Source organism: Lampris incognitus, chromosome 1 (genome assembly GCF_029633865.1).
Source record: "Lampris incognitus isolate fLamInc1 chromosome 1, fLamInc1.hap2, whole genome shotgun sequence".
In the NCBI taxonomy this organism is placed as follows: Eukaryota; Metazoa; Chordata; class Actinopteri; order Lampriformes; family Lampridae; genus Lampris; species Lampris incognitus.
Genome location: NC_079211.1, coordinates 79287359 through 79312313, shown reverse-complemented (window position 1 = coordinate 79312313; position 24955 = coordinate 79287359). Strand labels below are relative to the sequence as shown.

General features: G+C 47.4%; 1 protein-coding gene across 1 annotated transcript in view; it reads right to left on the bottom strand.

The window, feature by feature from the left end:
- Positions 1-13619: 13619 nt before the first annotated feature.
- Positions 13620-24955, bottom strand: part of ddx31 (DEAD (Asp-Glu-Ala-Asp) box polypeptide 31) — a 39878-nt gene continuing 28542 nt past the window's right edge. Inside the window, exons 13-21 of the mRNA XM_056284457.1 lie at positions 24784-24955; positions 24548-24700; positions 20474-20533; positions 18212-18262; positions 17875-18014; positions 16044-16128; positions 15734-15845; positions 15375-15603; positions 13620-14173 (exon numbers count right to left, since the gene is read on the bottom strand). The exon at positions 24784-24955 is cut by the window's right edge and continues 43 nt beyond it. Coding sequence (XP_056140432.1) covers positions 14032-14173; positions 15375-15603; positions 15734-15845; positions 16044-16128; positions 17875-18014; positions 18212-18262; positions 20474-20533; positions 24548-24700; positions 24784-24955 — 1144 coding nt within the window. The 3' untranslated portion in view covers positions 13620-14031. The remainder of the gene's footprint in view (positions 14174-15374; positions 15604-15733; positions 15846-16043; positions 16129-17874; positions 18015-18211; positions 18263-20473; positions 20534-24547; positions 24701-24783) is intronic.

Genomic DNA, 24955 nt, shown 5'->3' with positions numbered 1-24955 from the left:
TATTATACTATAGTATATTATATTATATTGAACTATGTTATATTTATATTATATTAATTATATATATATAATACTATATTATCTATTATATATACATATATTATACTATATCATATATTATACTATATCATCTTATTATATATACATATATTATACTATATCATATATTATACTATATCATCTTATTATATATACATATATTATACTATATCATCTTATTATATATACATATATTATACTATATCATATATTATACTATATTGTGGCGGACACTAAGGTCTATTCCTCTCAGCTAGCAGGACTGTGAGCTGGGGGCGTGGTTTACGTTCCCGGGCTCGCCGGTGCAGGGTTGTTCCTCCTGCAGTTGGTTTTTGGAGTTGAGGAATAAACATCAAACTCGCCTTGGTCTGCTGTGTTTTTCCTCATTCCTGCCACAATATCATCTTATTATATATACATACATTATACTATATCATATATTATACTATATATTAGACTATATTATCTATTATATATATTATACTATATTATATATTATATTATACTATATTATATTATATATTATACTATATTATATAATATATATTATACTATACTATATTATATATTATATTATATTATACTCTATTATATATTATATTATATTATATTATATTGAACAGTTTCTTGAATTGACTTGAATATTCTTTGATTTTTGGAAGTTGGCATATAGGCTTCTGCTCTTAGAGTGGATAATTGATATTTATGATCACTGTTTTTTTTTAAATTTTCTCCCCAATTGTACCCGGCCAATTACCCCACTCTTCCGAGCCGTCACGGTCTCTGCTCCACCCCCTCTACTGATCCGGGGAGAGCTGCATATGACCACATGCCTCCTCCCATACATGTGGAGTCACCAGCCGCTTCTTTTCACCTGACAGTGAGGAGTTTCACCAGGGGGACGTAGCGCGTGGGAGGATCACGCTATTGAGGCGCTAGTGCTGTGACCAGGACACATGCCCACATCCAGCCAATTGTGTCTCTAGGGACGCCCGACCAAACCGGAGGTAACACAGGGATTCGAACCGGCGATCCCCGTGTCGGTAGGCAAGAGAACAGACCGCCTGTTCTGATCTGACTTGGCATTAGAGCTAAACCGATCCCCTGTTTAATAACAGCCGCTGTTGTTGATATGATGGATGTGATCATTTTCCATATGTTGTGATGCACTTGTGATATGGTGTGTTCACAGGTCTCATCCCAGGTGGTGGTGGTGTGGTGTGTAATCTCTGTTGTTTGCTGGGTCTCCACATCTCCACATGGACATGAATGGCTTCTGTCAGGACTTGTCATGGCTGGTTGGCTGCTGAACTGAGACGAAGTTGGTTGATGGTGATGCTCCTCATCCAGGGAGCATCTACAGAAGTATGACTCCAGCACAGCTACGCCAGTACTACTCATATCTACTACACCACGTCCCTGCATACCACAGCACAGCTACACCAGTACTACTCATATCTACACCACCTCCCTGCATACCACAGCACAGCTACGCCAGTACTACTCATATCTACTACACCACGTCCCTGCATACCACAGCACAGCTACACCAGTACTACTCATATCTACTACACCACGTCCCTGCATACCACAGCACAGCTACACCAGTACTACTCATATCTACACCACCTCCCTGCATACCACAGCACAGCTACGCCAGTACTACTCATATCTACTACACCACGTCCCTGCATACCACAGCACAGCTACGCCAGTACTACTCATATCTACTACACCACGTCCCTGCATACCACAGCAGAGCTACACCAGTACTACTCATATATATACTACACCACCTCCCTGCATACCACAGCACAGCTACACCAGTACTACTCATATCTACACCACCTCCCTGCATACCACAGCACAGCTACACCAGTACTACTCATATCTACTATACCACCTCCCTGCATACCACAGCACAGCTACGCCAGTACTACTCATATCTATACTACACCACCTCCCTGCATACCACAGCACAGCTACACCAGTACTACTCATATCTATGCTACACCACCTCCCTGCATACCACAGCACAGCTACACCAGTACTACTCATATCTATACTACACCACCTCCCTGCATACCACAGCACAGCTACACCAGCACTACTCATATCTACTACACCACCTCCCTGCATACCACAGCACAGCTACGCCAGTACTACTCATATCTACTACACCACCTCCCTGCATACCACAGCACAGCTACACCAGCACTACTCATATCTACAACACCACCTCTCTGCATACCACAGCACAGCTACACCAGTACTACTCATATCTACTACACCACCTCCCTGCATACCACAGCACAGCTACACCAGTACTACTCATATCTACACCACCTCCCTGCATACCACAGCACAGCTACGCCAGTACTACTCATATCTACTACACCACGTCCCTGCATACCACAGCACAGCTACACCAGTACTACTCATATCTACTACACCACGTCTCTGCATACCACAGCACAGCTACACCAGTACTACTCATATCTACACCACCTCCCTGCATACCACAGCACAGCTACGCCAGTACTACTCATATCTACTACACCACGTCCCTGCATACCACAGCAGAGCTACACCAGTACTACTCATATATATACTACACCACCTCCCTGCATACCACAGCACAGCTACACCAGTACTACTCATATCTACACCACCTCCCTGCATACCACAGCACAGCTACACCAGTACTACTCATATCTACTATACCACCTCCCTGCATACCACAGCACAGCTACGCCAGTACTACTCATATCTATACTACACCACCTCCCTGCATACCACAGCACAGCTACACCAGTACTACTCATATCTATGCTACACCACCTCCCTGCATACCACAGCACAGCTACACCAGTACTACTCATATCTATACTACACCACCTCCCTGCATACCACAGCACAGCTACACCAGCACTACTCATATCTACTACACCACCTCCCTGCATACCACAGCACAGCTACGCCAGTACTACTCATATCTACTACACCACCTCCCTGCATACCACAGCACAGCTACACCAGCACTACTCATATCTACAACACCACCTCTCTGCATACCACAGCACAGCTACACCAGTACTACTCATATCTACTACACCACCTCCCTGCATACCACAGCACAGCCACAACAGTACTACTCATATCTACTACACCACCTCCCTGCATACCACAGCACGGCTACAACAGAACTACGCATATCTACTACACCACCTCCCTGCATACCAAAGCACAGCTACACGAGCACTACTCATATCTACTACACCACCTCCCTGCATACCACAGAACAGCTACACCAGTACTACTCATATCTACTACACCACCTCCCTGCATACCACAGCACAGCTACGCCAGTACTACGCATATCTATACTACACCACCTCCCTGCAAACCACAGCACAGCTACGCCAGTACTACTCATATCTACTACACCACCTCCCTGCATACCACAGCACAGCTACACCAGGACTACTCATATCTATACTACACCACCTCCCTGCAAACCACAGCACAGCTACACCAGTACTACTCATATCTATACTACACCACCTCCCTGCATACCACAGCACAGCTACACCAGTACTACTCATATCTATGCTACACCACCTCCCTGCATACCACAGCACAGCTACACCAGTACTACTCATATCTATACTACACCACCTCCCTGCATACCACAGCACAGCTACACCAGCACTACTCATATCTACTACACCACCTCCCTGCATACCACAGCACAGCTACGCCAGTACTACTCATATTTACTACACCACCTCCCTGCATACCACAGCACAGCTACACCAGCACTACTCATATCTACAACACCACCTCTCTGCATACCACAACACAGCTACACCAGTACTACTCATATCTACTACACCACCTCCCTGCATACCACAGCACAGCCACACCAGTACTACTCATATCTACTACACCACCTCCCTGCATACCACAGCACAGCTACAACAGAACTACGCATATCTACTACACCACCTCCCTGCATACCAAAGCACAGCTACACGAGCACTACTCATATCTACTACACCACCTCCCTGCATACCACAGAACAGCTACACCAGTACTACTCATATCTACTACACCACCTCCCTGCATACCACAGCACAGCTACGCCAGTACTACGCATATCTATACTACACCACCTCCCTGCAAACCACAGCACAGCTACGCCAGTACTACTCATATCTACTACACCACCTCCCTGCATACCACAGCACAGCTACACCAGGACTACTCATATCTATACTACACCACCTCCCTGCATACCACAGCACAGGTACACCAGTACTACTCATATCTGTACTACACCACCTCCCTGCATACCACAGCACAGCTACACCAGTACTACTCATATCTATACTACACCACCTCCCTGCATACCACAGCACAGCTACATAAGTACTACTCATATCTACTACACCACCTCCATGCATACCACAGCACAGCTACGCCAGTACTACGCATATCTATACAACACCACCTCCCTGCAAACCACAGCACAGCTACGCCAGTACTACTCATATCTACTACACCACCTCCCTGCATACCACAGCACAGCTATGCCAGTACTACGCATATCTATACTACACCACCTCCCTGCATACCACAGCACAGCTACACCAGTACTACTCATATCTACTACACCACCTCCCTGCATACCACAGCACAGCTACGCCAGTACTACTCATATCTACTACACCACGTCCCTGCATACCACAGCACAGCTACACCAGTACTACTCATATCTACACCACCTCCCTGCATACCACAGCACAGCTACGCCAGTACTACTCATATCTACTACACCACGTCCCTGCATACCACAGCACAGCTACACCAGTACTACTCATATCTACTACACCACCTCCCTGCATACGACAGCACAGCTACACCAGTACTACTCATATCTACACCACCTCCCTGCATACCACAGCACAGCTACGCCAGTACTACTCATATCTACTACACCACGTCCCTGCATACCACAGCAGAGCTACACCAGTACTACTCATATATATACTACACCACCTCCCTGCATACCACAGCACAGCTACACCAGTACTACTCATATCTACACCACCTCCCTGCATACCACAGCACAGCTACACCAGTACTACTCATATCTACTATACCACCTCCCTGCATACCACAGCACAGCTACACCAGTACTACTCATATCTACTATACCACCTCCCTGCATACCACAGCACAGCTACGCCAGTACTACTCATATCTATACTACACCACCTCCCTGCATACCACAGCACAGCTACACCAGTACTACTCATATCTATGCTACACCACCTCCCTGCATACCACAGCACAGCTACACCAGTACTACTCATATCTATACTACACCACCTCCCTGCATACCACAGCACAGCTACACCAGCACTACTCATATCTACTACACCACCTCCCTGCATACCACAGCACAGCTACGCCAGTACTACTCATATCTACTACACCACCTCCCTGCATACCACAGCACAGCTACACCAGCACTACTCATATCTACAACACCACCTCTCTGCATACCACAGCACAGCTACACCAGTACTACTCATATCTACTACACCACCTCCCTGCATACCACAGCACAGCCACAACAGTACTACTCATATCTACTACACCACCTCCCTGCATACCACAGCACAGCTACAACAGAACTACGCATATCTACTACACCACCTCCCTGCATACCAAAGCACAGCTACACGAGCACTACTCATATCTACTACACCACCTCCCTGCATACCACAGAACAGCTACACCAGTACTACTCATATCTACTACACCACCTCCCTGCATACCACAGCACAGCTACGCCAGTACTACGCATATCTATACTACACCACCTCCCTGCAAACCACAGCACAGCTACGCCAGTACTACTCATATCTACTACACCACCTCCCTGCATACCACAGCACAGCTACACCAGGACTACTCATATCTATACTACACCACCTCCCTGCAAACCACAGCACAGCTACACCAGTACTACTCATATCTATACTACACCACCTCCCTGCATACCACAGCACAGCTACACCAGTACTACTCATATCTATGCTACACCACCTCCCTGCATACCACAGCACAGCTACACCAGTACTACTCATATCTATACTACACCACCTCCCTGCATACCACAGCACAGCTACACCAGCACTACTCATATCTACTACACCACCTCCCTGCATACCACAGCACAGCTACGCCAGTACTACTCATATCTACTACACCACCTCCCTGCATACCACAGCACAGCTACACCAGCACTACTCATATCTACAACACCACCTCTCTGCATACCACAACACAGCTACACCAGTACTACTCATATCTACTACACCACCTCCCTGCATACCACAGCACAGCCACACCAGTACTACTCATATCTACTACACCACCTCCCTGCATACCACAGCACAGCTACAACAGAACTACGCATATCTACTACACCACCTCCCTGCATACCAAAGCACAGCTACACGAGCACTACTCATATCTACTACACCACCTCCCTGCATACCACAGAACAGCTACACCAGTACTACTCATATCTACTACACCACCTCCCTGCATACCACAGCACAGCTACGCCAGTACTACGCATATCTATACTACACCACCTCCCTGCAAACCACAGCACAGCTACGCCAGTACTACTCATATCTACTACACCACCTCCCTGCATACCACAGCACAGCTACACCAGGACTACTCATATCTATACTACACCACCTCCCTGCATACCACAGCACAGGTACACCAGTACTACTCATATCTGTACTACACCACCTCCCTGCATACCACAGCACAGCTACACCAGTACTACTCATATCTATACTACACCACCTCCCTGCATACCACAGCACAGCTACATAAGTACTACTCATATCTACTACACCACCTCCATGCATACCACAGCACAGCTACGCCAGTACTACGCATATCTATACAACACCACCTCCCTGCAAACCACAGCACAGCTACGCCAGTACTACTCATATCTACTACACCACCTCCCTGCATACCACAGCACAGCTATGCCAGTACTACGCATATCTATACTACACCACCTCCCTGCATACCACAGCACAGCTACACCAGTACTACTCATATCTACTACACCACCTCCCTGCATACCACAGGACAGCTACACCAGTACTACTCATATCTATACTACACCACCTCCCTGCATACCACAGCACAGCTACACCAGTACTACGCATATCTATACTACACCACCTCCCTGCATACCACAGCACAGCTACACCAGTACTACTCATATCTACTATACCACCTCCCTGCATACCACAGCACAGCTACACCAGCACTACTCATATCTACTACACCACCTCTCTTCATACCACAGCAAAGCTATACCAGCACTACTCATATCTACACCACCTCCCTGCATACCATAGCACAGCTACGCCAGCACTACTCATATCTACAAAACCACCTCCCTGCAAACCACAGCACAGCTACACCAGTACTACTCATATCTATACTACACCACCTCCCTGCATACCACAGCACAGCTACACCAGTACTACTCATATCTATGCTACACCACCTCCCTGCATACCACAGCACAGCTACACCAGTACTACTCATGTCTATACTACACCACCTCCCTGCATACCACAACACAACTACACCAGAACAACTCATATCTACTACACCACCTCCCTGCATACCACAGCACAGCTACGCCAGTACTACTCATATCTACTACACCACCTCCCTGCATACCACAGCACAGCTACACCAGCACTACTCATATCTACTACACCACCTCTCTGCATACCACAGCACAGCTACACCAGTACTACTCATATCTACTACACCACCTCCCTGCATACCACAGCACAGCTACACCAGTACTACTCATATCTACTACACCACCTCCCTGCATACCACAGCACAGCTACACCAGCACTACGCATATCTATACTACACGACCTCCCTGCATACCACAGCACAGCTACACCAGTACTACTCATATCTACTACACCACCTCCCTGCATACCACAGCACAGCTACGCCAGTACTACGCATATCTACTACACCACCTCCCTGCATACCACAGCACAGCTACGCCAGCACTACGCATATCTATACTACACCACCTCCCTGCATACCACAGCACAGCTACAACAGCACTACGCATATCTACTACACCACCTCCCTGCATACCACAGCACAGCTACACCAGTACTACTCATATCTATACTACACCACCTCCCTGCATACCACAGCACAGCTACACCAGTACTACTCATATCTATACTACACCACCTCCCTGCATACCACAGCACAGCTACACCAGCACTACTCATATCTACTACACCACCTCCCTGCATACCACAGCACAGCTACGCCAGTACTACTCATATCTACTACACCACCTCCCTGCATACCACAGCACAGCTACACCAGCACTACTCATATCTACAACACCACCTCTCTGCATACCACAGCACAGCTACACCAGTACTACTCATATCTACTACACCACCTCCCTGCATACCACAGCACAGCCACACCAGTACTACTCATATCTACTACACCACCTCCCTGCATACCACAGCACAGCTACAACAGAACTACGCATATCTACTACACCACCTCCCTGCATACCAAAGCACAGCTACACGAGCACTACTCATATCTACTACACCACCTCCCTGCATACCACAGAACAGCTACACCAGTACTACTCATATCTACTACACCACCTCCCTGCATACCACAGCACAGCTACGCCAGTACTACGCATATCTATACTACACCACCTCCCTGCAAACCACAGCACAGCTACGCCAGTACTACTCATATCTACTACACCACCTCCCTGCATACCACAGCACAGCTACACCAGGACTACTCATATCTATACTACACCACCTCCCTGCATACCACAGCACAGGTACACCAGTACTACTCATATCTGTACTACACCACCTCCCTGCATACCACAGCACAGCTACACCAGTACTACTCATATCTATACTACACCACCTCCCTGCATACCACAGCACAGCTACATAAGTACTACTCATATCTACTACACCACCTCCCTGCATACCACAGCACAGCTACACCAGCACTACTCATATCTACAACACCACCTCTCTGCATACCACAGCACAGCTACACCAGTACTACTCATATCTACTACACCACCTCCCTGCATACCACAGCACAGCCACACCAGTACTACTCATATCTACTACACCACCTCCCTGCATACCACAGCACAGCTACAACAGAACTACGCATATCTACTACACCACCTCCCTGCATACCACAGCACAGCTACACGAGCACTACTCATATCTACTACACCACCTCCCTGCATACCACAGAACAGCTACACCAGTACTACTCATATCTACTACACCACCTCCCTGCATACCACAGCACAGCTACGCCAGTACTACGCATATCTATACTACACCACCTCCCTGCAAACCACAGCACAGCTACGCCAGTACTACTCATATCTACTACACCACCTCCCTGCATACCACAGCACAGCTACACCAGGACTACTCATATCTATACTACACCACCTCCCTGCATACCACAGCACAGGTACACCAGTACTACTCATATCTGTACTACACCACCTCCCTGCATACCACAGCACAGCTACACCAGTACTACTCATATCTATACTACACCACCTCCCTGCATACCACAGCACAGCTACATAAGTACTACTCATATCTACTACACCACCTCCATGCATACCACAGCACAGCTACGCCAGTACTACGCATATCTATACAACACCACCTCCCTGCAAACCACAGCACAGCTACGCCAGTACTACTCATATCTACTACACCACCTCCCTGCATACCACAGCACAGCTATGCCAGTACTACGCATATCTATACTACACCACCTCCCTGCATACCACAGCGCAGCTACACCAGTACTACTCATATCTACTACACCACCTCCCTGCATACCACAGCACAGCTACACCAGTACTACTCATATCTACTACACCACCTCCCTGCATACCACAGCACAGCTACACCAGTACTACTCATATCTATACTACACCACCTCCCTGCATACCACAGCACAGCTACACCAGTACTACTCATATCTATACTACACCACCTCCCTGCATACCACAGCACAGCTACGCCAGTACTATGCATATCTATACTACACCACCCCCCTGCATACCACAGCACAGCTACGCCAGAACTACTCATATCTATACTACACCACCTCCCTGCATACCACAGCACAGCTACACCAGCACTACTCATATCTACTACACCACCTCCCTGCATACCACAGCACAGCTATGCCAGCACTACGCATATCTATACTACACCACCTCCCTGCAAACCACAGCACAGCTACACCAGTACTACTCATATCTATATTACACCACCTCCCTGCATACCACAGCACAGCTACACCAGTACTACTCATATCTGTACTACACCACCTCCCTGCATACCACAGCACAGGTACACCAGTACTACTCATATCTATACTACACCACCTCCCTGCATACCACAGCACAGCTACACCAGTACTAATCATATCTATACTACACCACCTCCCTGCATACCACAGCACAGCTACACCAGTACTACTCATATCTATACTACACCACCTCCCTGCATACCACAGCACAGCTACACCAGTACTACACCACCTCCCTGCATACCACAGCACAGCTACACCAGTACTACTCATATCTATACTACACCACCTCCCTGCATACCACAGCACAGCTACACCAGTACTACTCATATCTATACTACACCACCTCCCTGCATACCACAGCGCAGCTACACCAGTACTACTCATATCTACTACACCACCTCCCTGCATACCACAGCACAGCTACACCAGTACTACTCATATCTACTACACCACCTCCCTGCATACCACAGCACAGCTACACCAGTACTACTCATATCTACTACACCACCTCCCTGCATACCACAGCACAGCTACACCAGTACTACTCATATCTACTACACCACCTCCCTGCATACCACAGCAGCTACACCAGCACTACGCATATCTATACTACACCACCTCCCTGCATACCACAGCACAGCTACACCAGTATTACTCATATCTACTACACCACCTCCCTGCATACCACAGCACAGCTACGCGAGTACTACGCATATCCATACTACACCATCTCTATGCATACCACAGCACAGCTACACCAGTACTACTCATATCTATACTACACCACCTCCCTGCATACCACAGCACAGCTACACCAGTACTACTCATATCTATACTACACCACCTCCCTGCATACCACAGCACAGCTACACCAGTACTACTCATATCTATACTACACCACCTCCCTGCATACCACAGCACAGCTACGCCAGCACTACTCATATCTATACTACACCACCTCCCTGCAAACCACAGCACAGCTACACCAGTACTACTCATATCTATACTACACCACCTCCCTGCATACCACAGCACAGCTACACCAGTACTACTCATATCTGTACTACACCACCTCCCTGCATACCACAGCACAGCTACACCAGTACTTCTCATATCTATACTACACCACCTACCTGCATACCACAGCACAGCTACACCAGTACTACTCATATCTATACTACACCACCTCCCTGCATACGACAGCACAGCTACACCAGTACTACTCATATCTATACTACACCACCTCCCTGCATACCACAGCACAGCTACACCAGTACTACTCATATCTGTACTACACCACCTCCCTGCATACCACAGCACAGCTACACCAGTACTACTCATATCTATACTACACCACCTCCCTGCATACCACAGCACAGCTACACCAGTACTACTCATATCTATACTACACCACCTCCCTGCATACCACAGCGCAGCTACACCAGCACTACTCATATCTACTTCACCACCTCCCTGCATACCACAGCACAGCTACACCAGTACTACTCATATCTACTACACCACCTCCCTGCATACCACAGCACAGCTACACCAGTACTACTCATATCTACTACACCACCTCCCTGCATACCACAGCACAGCTACACCAGTACTACTCATATCTACTACACCACCTCCCTGCATACCACAGCAGCTACACCAGCACTACGCATATCTACTACACCACTTCTCTGCATACCACAGCACAGCGACGCCAGTACTACTCATATCTACTACACCACCTCCCGGCATACCACAGCACAGCTACACCAGTACAACTCATATCTACTACACCACCTCTCTGCATACCACAGCACAGCTACACCAGTACTACTAATATCTATACTACACCACCTCCCTGCATACCACAGCACAGCTACACCAGTACTACTCATATCTATACTACACCACCTCCCTGCATACCTCAGCACAGCTACACCAGTACTACTCATATCTATACTACACCACCTCCCTGCATACCACAGCACAGCTACGCCAGAACTACTCATATCTATACTACACCACCTCCCTGCATACCACAGCACAGTTACACCAGTACTACTCATATCTATACTACACCACCTCCCTGCATACCACAGCACAGCTACACCAGCACTACTCATATCTACTACACCACCTCCCTGCATACCACAGCACAGCTACACCAGCACTACTCATATCTACTATACCACCTCCCCACATACCACAGCACAGCTACACCAGCACTACGCATATCTACTACACCACCTCTCTGCATACCACAGCACAGCGACGCCAGTACTACTCATATCTACTACACCACCTCCCTGCATACCACAGCACAGCTACACCAGTACTACTCATATCTACTACACCACCTCTCTGCATACCACAGCACAGCTACACCAGTACTACTCATATCTATACTACACCACCTCCCTGCATACCACAGCACAGCTACGCCAGCACTACTCATATCTATACTACACCACGTCCCTGCATACCACAGCACAGCTACACCAGTACTACTCATATCTATACTACACCACCTCCCTGCATACCACAGCACAGCTACGCCAGTACTACTCATATCTGTACTACACCACCTCCCTGCATACCACAGCACAGCTACACCAGCACTACTCATATCTACTACACCACCTCCCTGCATACCACAGCACAGCTACACCAGCACTACTCATATCTACTATACCACCTCCCCACATACCACAGCACAGCTACACCAGCACTACGCATATCTACTACACCACCTCTCTGCATACCACAGCACAGCGACGCCAGTACTACTCATATCTACTACACCACCTCCCTGCATACCACAGCACAGCTACACCAGTACTACTCATATCTACTACACCACCTCTCTGCATACCACAGCACAGCTACACCAGTACTACTCATATGTACTACACCACCTCCTTGCATACCACAGCACAGCGACACCAGTACCTTCACATTGCTGTATAACCATCAGAGTAATAAAGGTCATGAGATGTTGTGAAATCCCTCCTGCTGTCCTTCTATCAGCGTCTGCCAGGAACACAACCAGACGAACTTTACAAACTTTATTTTCCACTTGTGGTAAAAGACGTGTGTGTTTTATGGCACATTTTAACAGATTCAGTGAATGGTGGGTCCATGTGACCATGAAAAACGTCAGTTCACATGGACCGGTACTGGGCCTATGGGACCAAACATCACTACAGACCACCACACTTAGAATGTTCCTGCCCCTGCTGCTGATGATGCTTCCATTTAAAATCCATAAGAGGTCGTGAAGCTTCTCAGTATACTTCACACATCAGGGTGTCCTCCACCACACTGCTCCCCAGTGGGGAACAGCAACATCTCGATGGTTTCTACTTCACTCAGGACCCCGAGGTCATCTCTAAGGGCCAGCCGGGGGTCTCTGGACCCACCTGAGACCTGCTGTCTACCCATCATTCACCTCTCTCTCTCTGTCTTCTTGTGGCTGTTGGTGTTTTACTCCTCCTCCACCTGACCTCCTGCTGTATTCCTCTTCTTCCTCTTCTTCTTCTGGCTGTGGTCTCCCTCCATCCCACTGGAGAACTCAGAGCGCAGCATGGAGACCTCCCTCCATCCGGCAGCCTTTCGCCCCCCAGCTCTGAGGAGAGAAAACATTCATCGGTCATCCCTCCATCCTGCTCTGGACAGCAGCACTGCTTCACTGGTGAATCAGGCTGCTTCCACAAATGCATCCTGTTTTCCCTCCATGTCGGTCTTCCGCCCACACTATACCGGTGTTTTCCAAAACGCTGACATACACAGATGAGCCAAAACATTACGACCACTCATGGGCGGACCCAATAACGTTGATCATCTGCAAACCAGGACACGTGTCAAGCTCTGGGTAGAGCAGACAGATGGTAGGTGACCCATCAGTTCTCCTAGTCAACATGTTGCATGCAGGAGACATGGGCAGCAGTAAAGACCTGAGAGACTCTGGCAAGGACCAATCAGTTATGGCCAGACGACTGGTCAGAGCTCCTCTGAAGCTGTGGCGTGGGCAGAAACCACAGTGTGGGTGGGCACAGAGGAAATCAGGTGGGCCTAGTCTGTCCAAGACCACTCATACTTTTTTTTTTGGGGGATTTTCCCCCTTTTTCTCCCCAATTGTATCCGGCCAATTACCCCACTCTTCCGAGCCGTCCCGGTCTCTGCTCCACCCCCTCTGCTGATCCGGGGAGGGCTGCAGACTACCACATGCCTCCTCCCATACATGTGGAGTCACCAGCCGCTTCTTTTCACCTGACAGTGAGGAGTTTCACCAGGGGGACGTAGCGCGTGGGAGGATCACGCTATTCCCCCCAGTTCCCCCTCCCCCCCGAACAGGCACCCCGACCGACCAGAGGAGGCGCTAGTGCAGCGACCAGGACACATACCCACATCGGGCTTCCCACCCACAGACACGGTCAATTGTGTCTGTAGGGACGCCGGACCAAGCCGGAGGTAACATGGGGATTCGAACTGGCGATCCCCATGTTGGTAGGCAATGGAACAGACCACCACGTTACCCGGACGCCCCTAGACCACTCATACTTAATAGGTTGTGAAACACATATGTACCAAAACAATTACACTGACCTGAAGGCACCACAGTTTAATCATGCAAGCTTCATACATTATCAGGGGTTATGTTACACACACCGACATTAACACCATCACATAGCCTGGCACGGTGGCCACACACACACACACACACACACACACACACACACACACACACACACACTCCAGGCTGCAGTGTGGATGAATGTAAGTAAACATGGATGTGCTGGAACAGGTCCAGTCTAAAGAGCCCTCACCTTGGCTCTCCGTCCTCCTGCTTCCCGGCCTGGTGAACCGGGTTCTTGGCGTGCTTCCTGGAGCGTGCCGTGTGGTCAGCAGCGTCTCCGGCGGAGCTGGCGAGTCCCTGCGGGGCGTCTCTGAGGCCGAAGCTCTTGGCAGCATGGCCCAGGTGGAGGGAGCGGATGTGGAAGATGTGTTTAAATGAGGCTGGGTAGGTTGTGTACGCCCGCAGGAAGGACTGGAGGGCTGATGAAGACCAACATCATCATCATCATCAGAATATTATTCTTATTAGCAAAGAATGGACTTTTAATAACTGCTACTGTCCTGATTCTAAACTATATCGTCATACGTGTGTGTGTGTGTGTGTACAGACCTCTCTTGGCGCTCTGAACTGCCTGTTGATTGGTGTGAACAAAGTTTTCAAACTCTGTCTGCAGCACTGTGGCTCTCTCTCTCACTTCCTGCTCCAACGCCTTGGAGGAGGTCTGGAGAGAGAGAATGAGAGAGAGAGAGAACGAGAGAGACATACAGACAACAGAGACAACAGAGACCGAGACTGAGCAAGGCAGCAGGAGAACCAGTGAGAGAATGAGAGTTGTATGAAAACACCATTCAACTCTGCAGGGTTTTGTAGCGCCCTGATTGGTCAGTTGCATGTCTATATAAGGAGACTACCTGCTCACCTTGCTGTGGTACTTGCCTCGCCCTTTATAGGTGTCATCCAACATCAGATTGGACAAAATGTTCAGCAACTTCATCTCTGATAGGCTGTAACACAGCAACACCCACCCACACATCACAACCAGGGACTGGATCACTGAACATGCATAATTTCATTAACAATTTGAGAGAAATCGGCTTTTCTAGGTGTGAAGACAACATGTCACTCAGATCGTGTCTCGCTTCCGTAATGTGACGTATTTCCAAGTACAACAGGATATTCGAGAGGGACAAAATGTAGGGAGCGGTGGGATTTAACTGGACAGTGCAAAACACTGGCTAATAATAGTAATAACTTTATTCATATAGCACCTTTCTAAAACAATGTTACAAAGTGCTTTACAAAGAAATAAACCAGACAAGGCAACAACAAGAGCAAGACCAAATAAGTAAGAGTAAAAATAAAAACTATATAAATAAATAAAAACAAATATCAGACATTTGTAAAAGCTTTCATGAAAAGAAAGGTTTTAAGACGGGACTTAAAAGAAGCTAGGGACTTGGTGTGTCTTAGTTCAGCAGGAAGAGAGCTCCATAGTGTGGGGGCTCTAACAGCAAACACCCAATCACCCTTTGTAACAAACCGAGACCTGGGAATAACCAGCGGGGCTCCATCTGCAGGTCTTAATGGTCAAGGGGGTGTATACCAGGTCAATAAATTGGAAATGTATGTAAGAGCAAGACCGTTTAAGGCCTTAAAAGTGATCAATAACATTTTAAAATCAATATGAAATATAACAGGGAGCCAGTGTAGGGACAAGCACAGGAGGGATATGATCATGCCTCTTTGTCCCGGTAATGAGCCGAGTAGCAGCGTGTAGTACCAGCTGCAGACTGTGGAGGGAGCCCTGGCTGATACCGGAATAAAGTGCATTACAATAGTCAAGCCGAGAATAGATAAAAAGCACGTACAACTTTTTGCAGACCGGCAATTGATAATAATGACCTAATTTTGGAGACCAGCTTGAGCTGGAGAAAGCATGACTGAACAACATGTTTCATTTGATTATCAAAACTGAGGTTAGTATCGAATATTACCCCAAGATTCCTAGCAGCCTGCTGAAGACTACCTGACAGACCATCAAGATTAGTAACAAAAGGGCTAATGGAATTTTCTGCACTGAACAGAATGACCTCAAGACTTATCATCATTAAATTTGAGAAACATTTCGGACAGCCAGGATTTAATGTCAGAGAGGCAAGTTGTGAGATTTGCTAGGGTGCTAGGATCTGTGGGTTTTAGTGGCATGTATAACTGAGTGTCATCAGCATAAAAATAGTAAATCGCATCGAGAATTTTGAATGACCTGGCCAAAGGGCAGCATGTATATAGAAGAGAGAAGGGGACCAAGACTGAGCCTTGAGGGACACCACAACTCAACTGAGCCATCGTGTAAGTAGTTACCCAGAGCAACAGAAAAAGTTCTGTTGGTGAGGTAAGACCATAATAAACTAAGAGCCTTGATGCCAACCTAAGTCTCTAAGCGATGTAAGAGAATGTTGTGATGGACCGTGTCAAAGCCAGCACTTAAGTCTAAACGAACTAAAATCAAGAAGACACCTCTGTCTTGCAGTCAGCAGTAGGTCATTAATGACCTTAAGTAGAGCTGTCTCGGTACTATGAAGTTCTCTAAAACGAGACTGGAAACTGTTAAATGCACTATTAGTGTACCAGTGTGTAACATAGGACACACACTGGTACAATAACACCAGCAGATTCAGGACTGTGGCTTTAAATTTCTACTAGGATAATCTGATGTTGAGCGTGGTCAGTATGGCTATCATTCAGCTGACCTGATGTTGTGATTGGCCAGCTCAGTGATGTAGGCGGTCTCAGCAGGGGTGACGAACAGGAGGCTGTTCCCTTTCGCTCCAATTCTGGCCGTTCGACCCACACGATGGATGTACTCAGCAACAGTGGATGAGGGGTTATACTGTCTCACACACACACACACACACACACACACACACACACACACACACACACACACACACACACACACACACACACACACACACTTCTATTGGTAAAAGTCATTTTCTTAAGTCTTCTATGACTAGAGCTGTGGTTTCAAATGTACCATGTTAATGTGTGTGTGTGTGTTGTAACACGTAGCTGTTGATTCATTACCTGTATGATCCAGGTCACCTGTGGCAGGTCCAGACCCCGAGCTGCTACATCCTGACACACACACACATACACATTAAGATACTCTGCGTGCGACACAATAAAATACACATTGAACGATGACCACACACTGGCTACATGATAACCAGGAAGCGCAGGGTGACATGTCAAATATGAAAAGTGCTGTTTTCAGTATTTCTCGGTAACGGGTAAATACGGATGTTGATACAGCAGAGCAGGTGCGGCCTGTTCATATGGCCAGGTGGGGCAGTGCCCCACTAAGAAAAAAATTCATCCACCTAAAAACATAGTTACTCCTCATAAACTATTTTTTCTCGTTAATACATCATAATTACTTTGCTATAAATATTACCTACTTTTGTGCAATAAATGAATCAAATTATTCAACAACTTTTGATCTTTGAAAGTCAAAACCGTCATTTCAGTGATTCGGTCTCAGTTTAGTGCGTTGCCCCGCTTTCGCTGGCAGATTCATTATAGCGCCTTGTGGTCAAAGAGGGGAACTGCAATAAGCGCCAACAGAGGCTCATTGGGGCAGAAATGAGTCTGCCCTACTTCCGTACTCTGCAGCCTTCTACCGTTTTCTTGAGTTAGTCCGCACTTTTAGACTACTGCCGAAATGGCGACCAGCATTGTTGCACCTGCTGTGTCTAACAGTGTAGAGTTTATTTAAAAAAAAACGATTTGAACGACTACAATTACAAGACAAGAGAGTAATTAAGTAGCTTGGCCCTGACAGACCAGACATTGACATTACTCAGCGAACAAAGGACAAAGGGGAAACCTACAACAGGACATTTTCATGAACATGGTATGAAAAGAAAACATGGCTATGTGGCTGCTCAACACGGAATACAGTATTCTGTTCCCCGAGCCGATTGTTCCACTCATCCGTAGCAGGGTCAGGACAAGGGGATATATGGACTAACACAGGGCTGAGTGATTTTTAAAAAAATGTATATCTGATTTGTCCCTTTTTCTCCCAGTTTAGTTACCAATCATTCCCTATTCTAGTTCAAACACCACCCTCATCCTGCATGTGTTCGCCAACTGCATCTCTCCGGCCGGCAGTCTGGAAGGAGACGCCTCGCCACTTCCGTGACAAGGCGAATCCAGGCCGAACCACTGCTTTTTCCCCACACACATAGAGACGCATTCATGTGACGAACACAAGCCGACTCCGCCCCCTCCCCGAAGACAGCGCTGCCAATTATTGCTGCTTCATCGAATCCGGACATATTTGGATCTGACGAGACCGGGGCGCGAACCCCGGTCCCCAGTGGGCAACTGCATCGACACAAAGCCGATGTTTAGACCACTACACCCTGTGGGCTGAGTGATTTGAAGCACTTTTCAGAAGAAACGTGAGTCAAGCAGAGCACATGTACACTGTGCTATGAAACTAGCCGTGCTCGGTCAAGCTAACGTAGCAGCACAGCTTGATGAGAGCTGCCACGTGAGTGTGTGGAAGCACAGTAAGGAGGTGGACAAAAACCAGCACATTCTGTCAAAGCTTATAGACTGCATAAAACTCTGTGGAGCATTTGAACTAGCCCTTAGAGGACACGACGAGATCGAACCGATAACCCTGGCATCTTCCGTGGCCTTGTGGATTTAGTTTGGTCGTTGGATACTGCAGTGCAGGAGCACCTAGAAAAGGCGACGGTTTTCAAAGGTCCGCCCAAAAGTATCCAGAACGAGCTACTCGATAGCATGCTAGACGTAATGCATCCGTCAAGTCCTTCTCATAATCATGAAAGTTGGAGTAATCTATTTTTAGACATTGCTTTACTTTATCGTGGGTAGCTTTTTGTCGCTTACACTCGGGCTAAAGGATAGCCTATTGTTCATCTTTGAAATGTGTTGGCTACTGCGGCGTTATGTGGGCTGCTGGCTGGTCTGTATACAGGTACCGTCTATTCTCGAATATAGTAATTATTATACTTAATTAATATAAGTACTTAATATACTTAATTATTATAATAACCATATCAAGAGTGGGCGTGGCTAGCGATTCAGGAGCTGCAGCCAGTGTCTGCCCCACTAGTATTTATGGCCACAGGCCGCTACTGCAACAGAGTAATGAGCATTCACATCAGTGCCAGGCTAAACGCCGCTGAAGTGGAAATTAAGGTGAGGTGTCTCCGCTGACACACATTTACCACTGCTGATGTATTCAAGCCCTGACACGATGTGTATTCACCACACACATGTGTTATTGTGTAGATCAGAGTGTGTATTCACCGTGCAGAGCAGGATTCCAGTCTTGGACACAGAGAACTCATCGAACACGTTGGTTCTCTCCTGCAGGAGAGAAAACAGATGACTCTGAATGAACACAGATGGGTTGACCGCCTGTTTCCAGGCCAGTCAATGACACTCAACAGAAGCTTAAGATGGAAACAAACATTAGACGAGAATCTGACATTTGGGTTACCTTTTACCTTATATTTGGGGAATTTAAATGTTACAGGATATACTGACCAGTAGGAACCTTAAGCATGACACAGCACTGAAACTACTCTGACCAGAGTGGTGACTGATCTTTTACTAGCTACGGACTCTGATTCCACTTCTGTGCTTCTACTACTGGATATCAGTGCAGCCTTTGACACCAATAATCGCTGTATACTGTAGCAAATTCAGGGGGCAGCCACGGGAACCGCCACCACAGCCAGGACGCGAACCCGTATCTCCTGCACCACGGGCGACAACATTAACCAGGTGACTAAAGGGTCCGACCCGTTAGCCAAGGGCTACCGAGCCTATTAGTCCGTGATCGTTACATTGCCCCCTTCCTTCGGGATTCACGTCCTCGCGAATCGCCACAGCCAGGACGCGAACCTGGGGCTCCCGCACCTCAAGCGGCAACGTTAACCACTCGACTAAAGGGTCCGACCCGTTAGCCAAGGGCTACCGAGCCTATTCATCTGTGATCGTTACATTGCCCCCTTCTTTGGGGAGGGGCGTCCCCGGCCGGACCGTCACAGCCGGGGCACGAACCCATGGCTCCCGCACCACGGGTGACAACACTAACCAGTCAACTAAAGGGTCCAACCCGTTAGCCAAGGGCTACCGAGCCTATTCATCGGTTATCGTTACATTGCCCCCTTCCTTCGGGATTTGCGTCCCCGTGAATCGCCACAGCCAGGATGCGAACCTGGTTGATCCTGCCAGTAGCATATGCTTGCAAGTCGAAGTACACTATTCCTTTAAGTTTCAGCTTTGCAATCATACTCCCCCCGGAACCCAAAGACTTTGGTTTCCCGGACGCTGCCCGGCGGGTCATGGGTATAACGCCGCCGGATCGCTAGTCGCCATCGTTTATGGTCGGAACTACGACGGTATCTGATCGTCTTCGAACCTCCGACTTTTGTTCTAGATTAATGAAAGCATTCTTGGCAAATGCTTTCGCTTTCATGCGTCTTGCGCTGGTCCAAGAATTTCACCTCTAGCGGCGCAATACGAATGTCCCCAGCTGTCCCTCTTAATCATGGCTCCAGTTCAGAGAAGAAAACCCACAAAATAGAACCAGAGTCCTATTCCGACTACGTTAATCACTCGAATCCCACTTCTGACACCTATGCAGCGAATTCGGGGGGCAGCTTGGCTGGACCGTCACAGCCGGGACACGAACACGTGTTTCCCGCACCGCGGGTGACAACGTTAACCAGTCGACTAAGGGGTCCGACCCGTCAGCCAAGGGCTAACGTGTCTACTTATGTACGTTACACTACCTCCCTCCTTCAGGAAATGCTTCTGATGGCCTCACGGTCCTTCACGATCTCACCATCCCACTTCTGACACCAATGTAGCGAATTCGGGGGGCAGCCACGGGAACTGCCGCCACAGCCAGGACGCAAACCCGTATCGCCCACACTGCGGGCGACAACGTTAACCAGGCGACTAAAGGGTCCAACCCGTTAGCCAAGGGCTACCGAGTCTCTTCATCTGTGATCGTTATAATACTATTAGACAGAATAAATGGTAATTTTGGTGTCTCTGGCTTAGCTCTCTCTTGGCTTAAGTCCTACTTATCTGGAAGAACACATTGTGTCTGCTATAGTGATATTACATCGAAATTCTCGGAGGTTAAATATGGTTTGCCTCAGGGCTCAGTTCTTGGCCCTCTATTTTCTCTCTTTACATTACACCTCTTGGCCAAATTATACGCAGTTATGGAATAAATTTCCATTGCTATGCTGATGATACTCAGCTGTATGTGCCTATAAGGACTGATGAACATACTCAAATCACTAACTTAGAGGCCTGCTTGGCTACTGTGAAAAACTGGATGTCACTTAACTTTCTGTTTTTAAATTCGGATAAGACCGAGATGCTGGTCATTGGCCCTGCTAGACACAGACACCAATTTGATCAAGTAACGATAACAGTCGACAACTCTGTGGTTTCACAAAGTGTGGCAGCCAAAAATCTGGGTGTTAGGTTTGATCCCAGCCTTTCCTTTGATAAGCGCATGAAAGAAATCACCAAGACTGCCTTTTTTCACTTGCGTAACAGCTAAAATTCGGTCTTTCCTGTCCACGGCTGATGCAGAGACACTACTGCAGCGATGGTCGAGAAGGCCAGTTGTTGTTGTTTTTATTAAAAATGTACTTTAACATTAGAAAGACCAGGATTTCCCTCCTACCTAAAATGACCATGGGCGGTCAAAATGACCGCCAGTTTTTAAACTCTATATTGTGTCAAGATAAATACTCGGTTGAGATATTAATGTATTACACGTTAGTATGTCTGTTATGAAACTAACTGACACCAAAATTAACGTTTTAACAACTATAATACTATTTTCAAACAGTTTAAACTTCAGAGAGACATGGTCGAACTTGAATAACAAAATGGAAAAAGTGAAAATATTACCTGAAAAACAAACCAGAAAACACATATTGCTAATCTAACAAACGTAACAAGGCCTATAAAAACGTGACATGTAAGAAAAGAACTGAAAATAAATATTGAAACAGTCCCAAACAGCAACCGGAACATTAAAAAATATTAGAACGACCATGGGCGGTCATTTTGATCGCAACAGATTTAAACTCTATATTGTGTCAAGATAAATACCCAGCTGAGATATTAATGCATTACACATGTTAGTGTGTCTGTTATGAAACAACTGACACCAACATTAACACGCTGACAACTTTAATACTATTTTTAAACAATTTAAAATGGCGGCTGTCCAACGCCTGTAAATCCTGCAGCGCCTCGGTGGTAGTCATGGCGCGTCTGTAGCGGCGTCTGTAACCACACATGTTGGACATAATCACCCATCAAGTTTAGACTTATTTCTCTCCACTGGAGGGCGCTAGTGTATTTCTAGGACAGAGCAAGAACTTCAGGAAGGAAATGACGCCACCAACACATGTCATAAAGAGTGACATGACGCACACCATCACGCGCAAATTACGAGACGGTCCTGCTGACCGCTCATGGCGGTTTTAGGTAGCTCTTATCACGACTTGTTTTTGTGCGATTGATCTGAAACTCGTTTTAATGTGAATATATGCAGTTGTAGTGTATACTCAGGGAGCGGCAGGGCTGCATCTTTTATTTTTCCACAAAGTTATTAAACTTTGAAAATACCGAACCATTAAAACGACCGACTTGGTTGTTCTAGCGTTAAGTGTGTGTGTATGCTGTGTGCTGTGTCACAAACGGCCTCTCGGGGGACGTTATCGTTTTCTCAGTCCAGTGGCGTGTTGCCACCAAACGCCAAGCCCATTTCTGCCTCGCTTTACGTGCGCAAGTTTGACCGTGGCATCACTTGTTTTTATTCGAGTTACTCGCTGCGGGACCGAGTACGCGAACCCACGACAATCAGGTTGTCCTTCATCTTCTGGCCAACAGGACGCCAGGAGAATCTCAACACTGATAGGTGTTCGCGACACAGCGTCATGCAAATGTCTCGCTCAAGCTGAACGTTTTCGAGTAGCGCGAATATGCAGAATCCACGAAGCCGCGTCTACTGGCATCTCTGCGTTGACTTTATACGGCATCTCATCGCTCAAAACAAACGGCTTCGCGTTTGGTGTGAACACAGGATACGAGAGTGAATGAAGACAGGGAGCGGAGCAGGGTGACAGGCCTAGTATATGCAGATTAGAGACGGACACACACACACACACACACACACACACACGACCGAACACAGCATCCCGTCTCAGGCTGCTGCTGCCGGGCGGGACGGTAATCAGGCTTGTGTCGGTAAAAGCATCGCGGGGAACAGGAAGACAACTGAAGCAAGGACCCTTCTGGAATCTTAATCACTACTTTGGGATGAACACAGTTTCTCACCTCTTGCCTCATGTTGCCGTGGAGACGCAGGAATTTGAACGGAGGTTTGTGATTGGTTGAGAGTGGACCGAGGACCGAGGTAAACAGAGAGAAGAGAAACTCCACCGCTTCGTAGCTGGAGATGAAGACGATGATCTTGTTACCCTGGGAAAACTTCAGATGAACACACAAACACAGATCAAGAGAGGATTTTGTTCAGATGACCTACACACATTGTTAAACCACTGTAGTCCTACCTTACACTTGGCCAGTATGAAGGCAGCCAGACACACCAGTCTGAGTTTACTGGGCACAACAACCACATACTGGTTCAACGCTTCTGGCACAGCAAAGCTCTCCGACTGGCTTGCTTGGCTCAAGTCGCATGTGGTGGTAATGCAAGAGGAGCTGGGGTTAGACACCTGTATG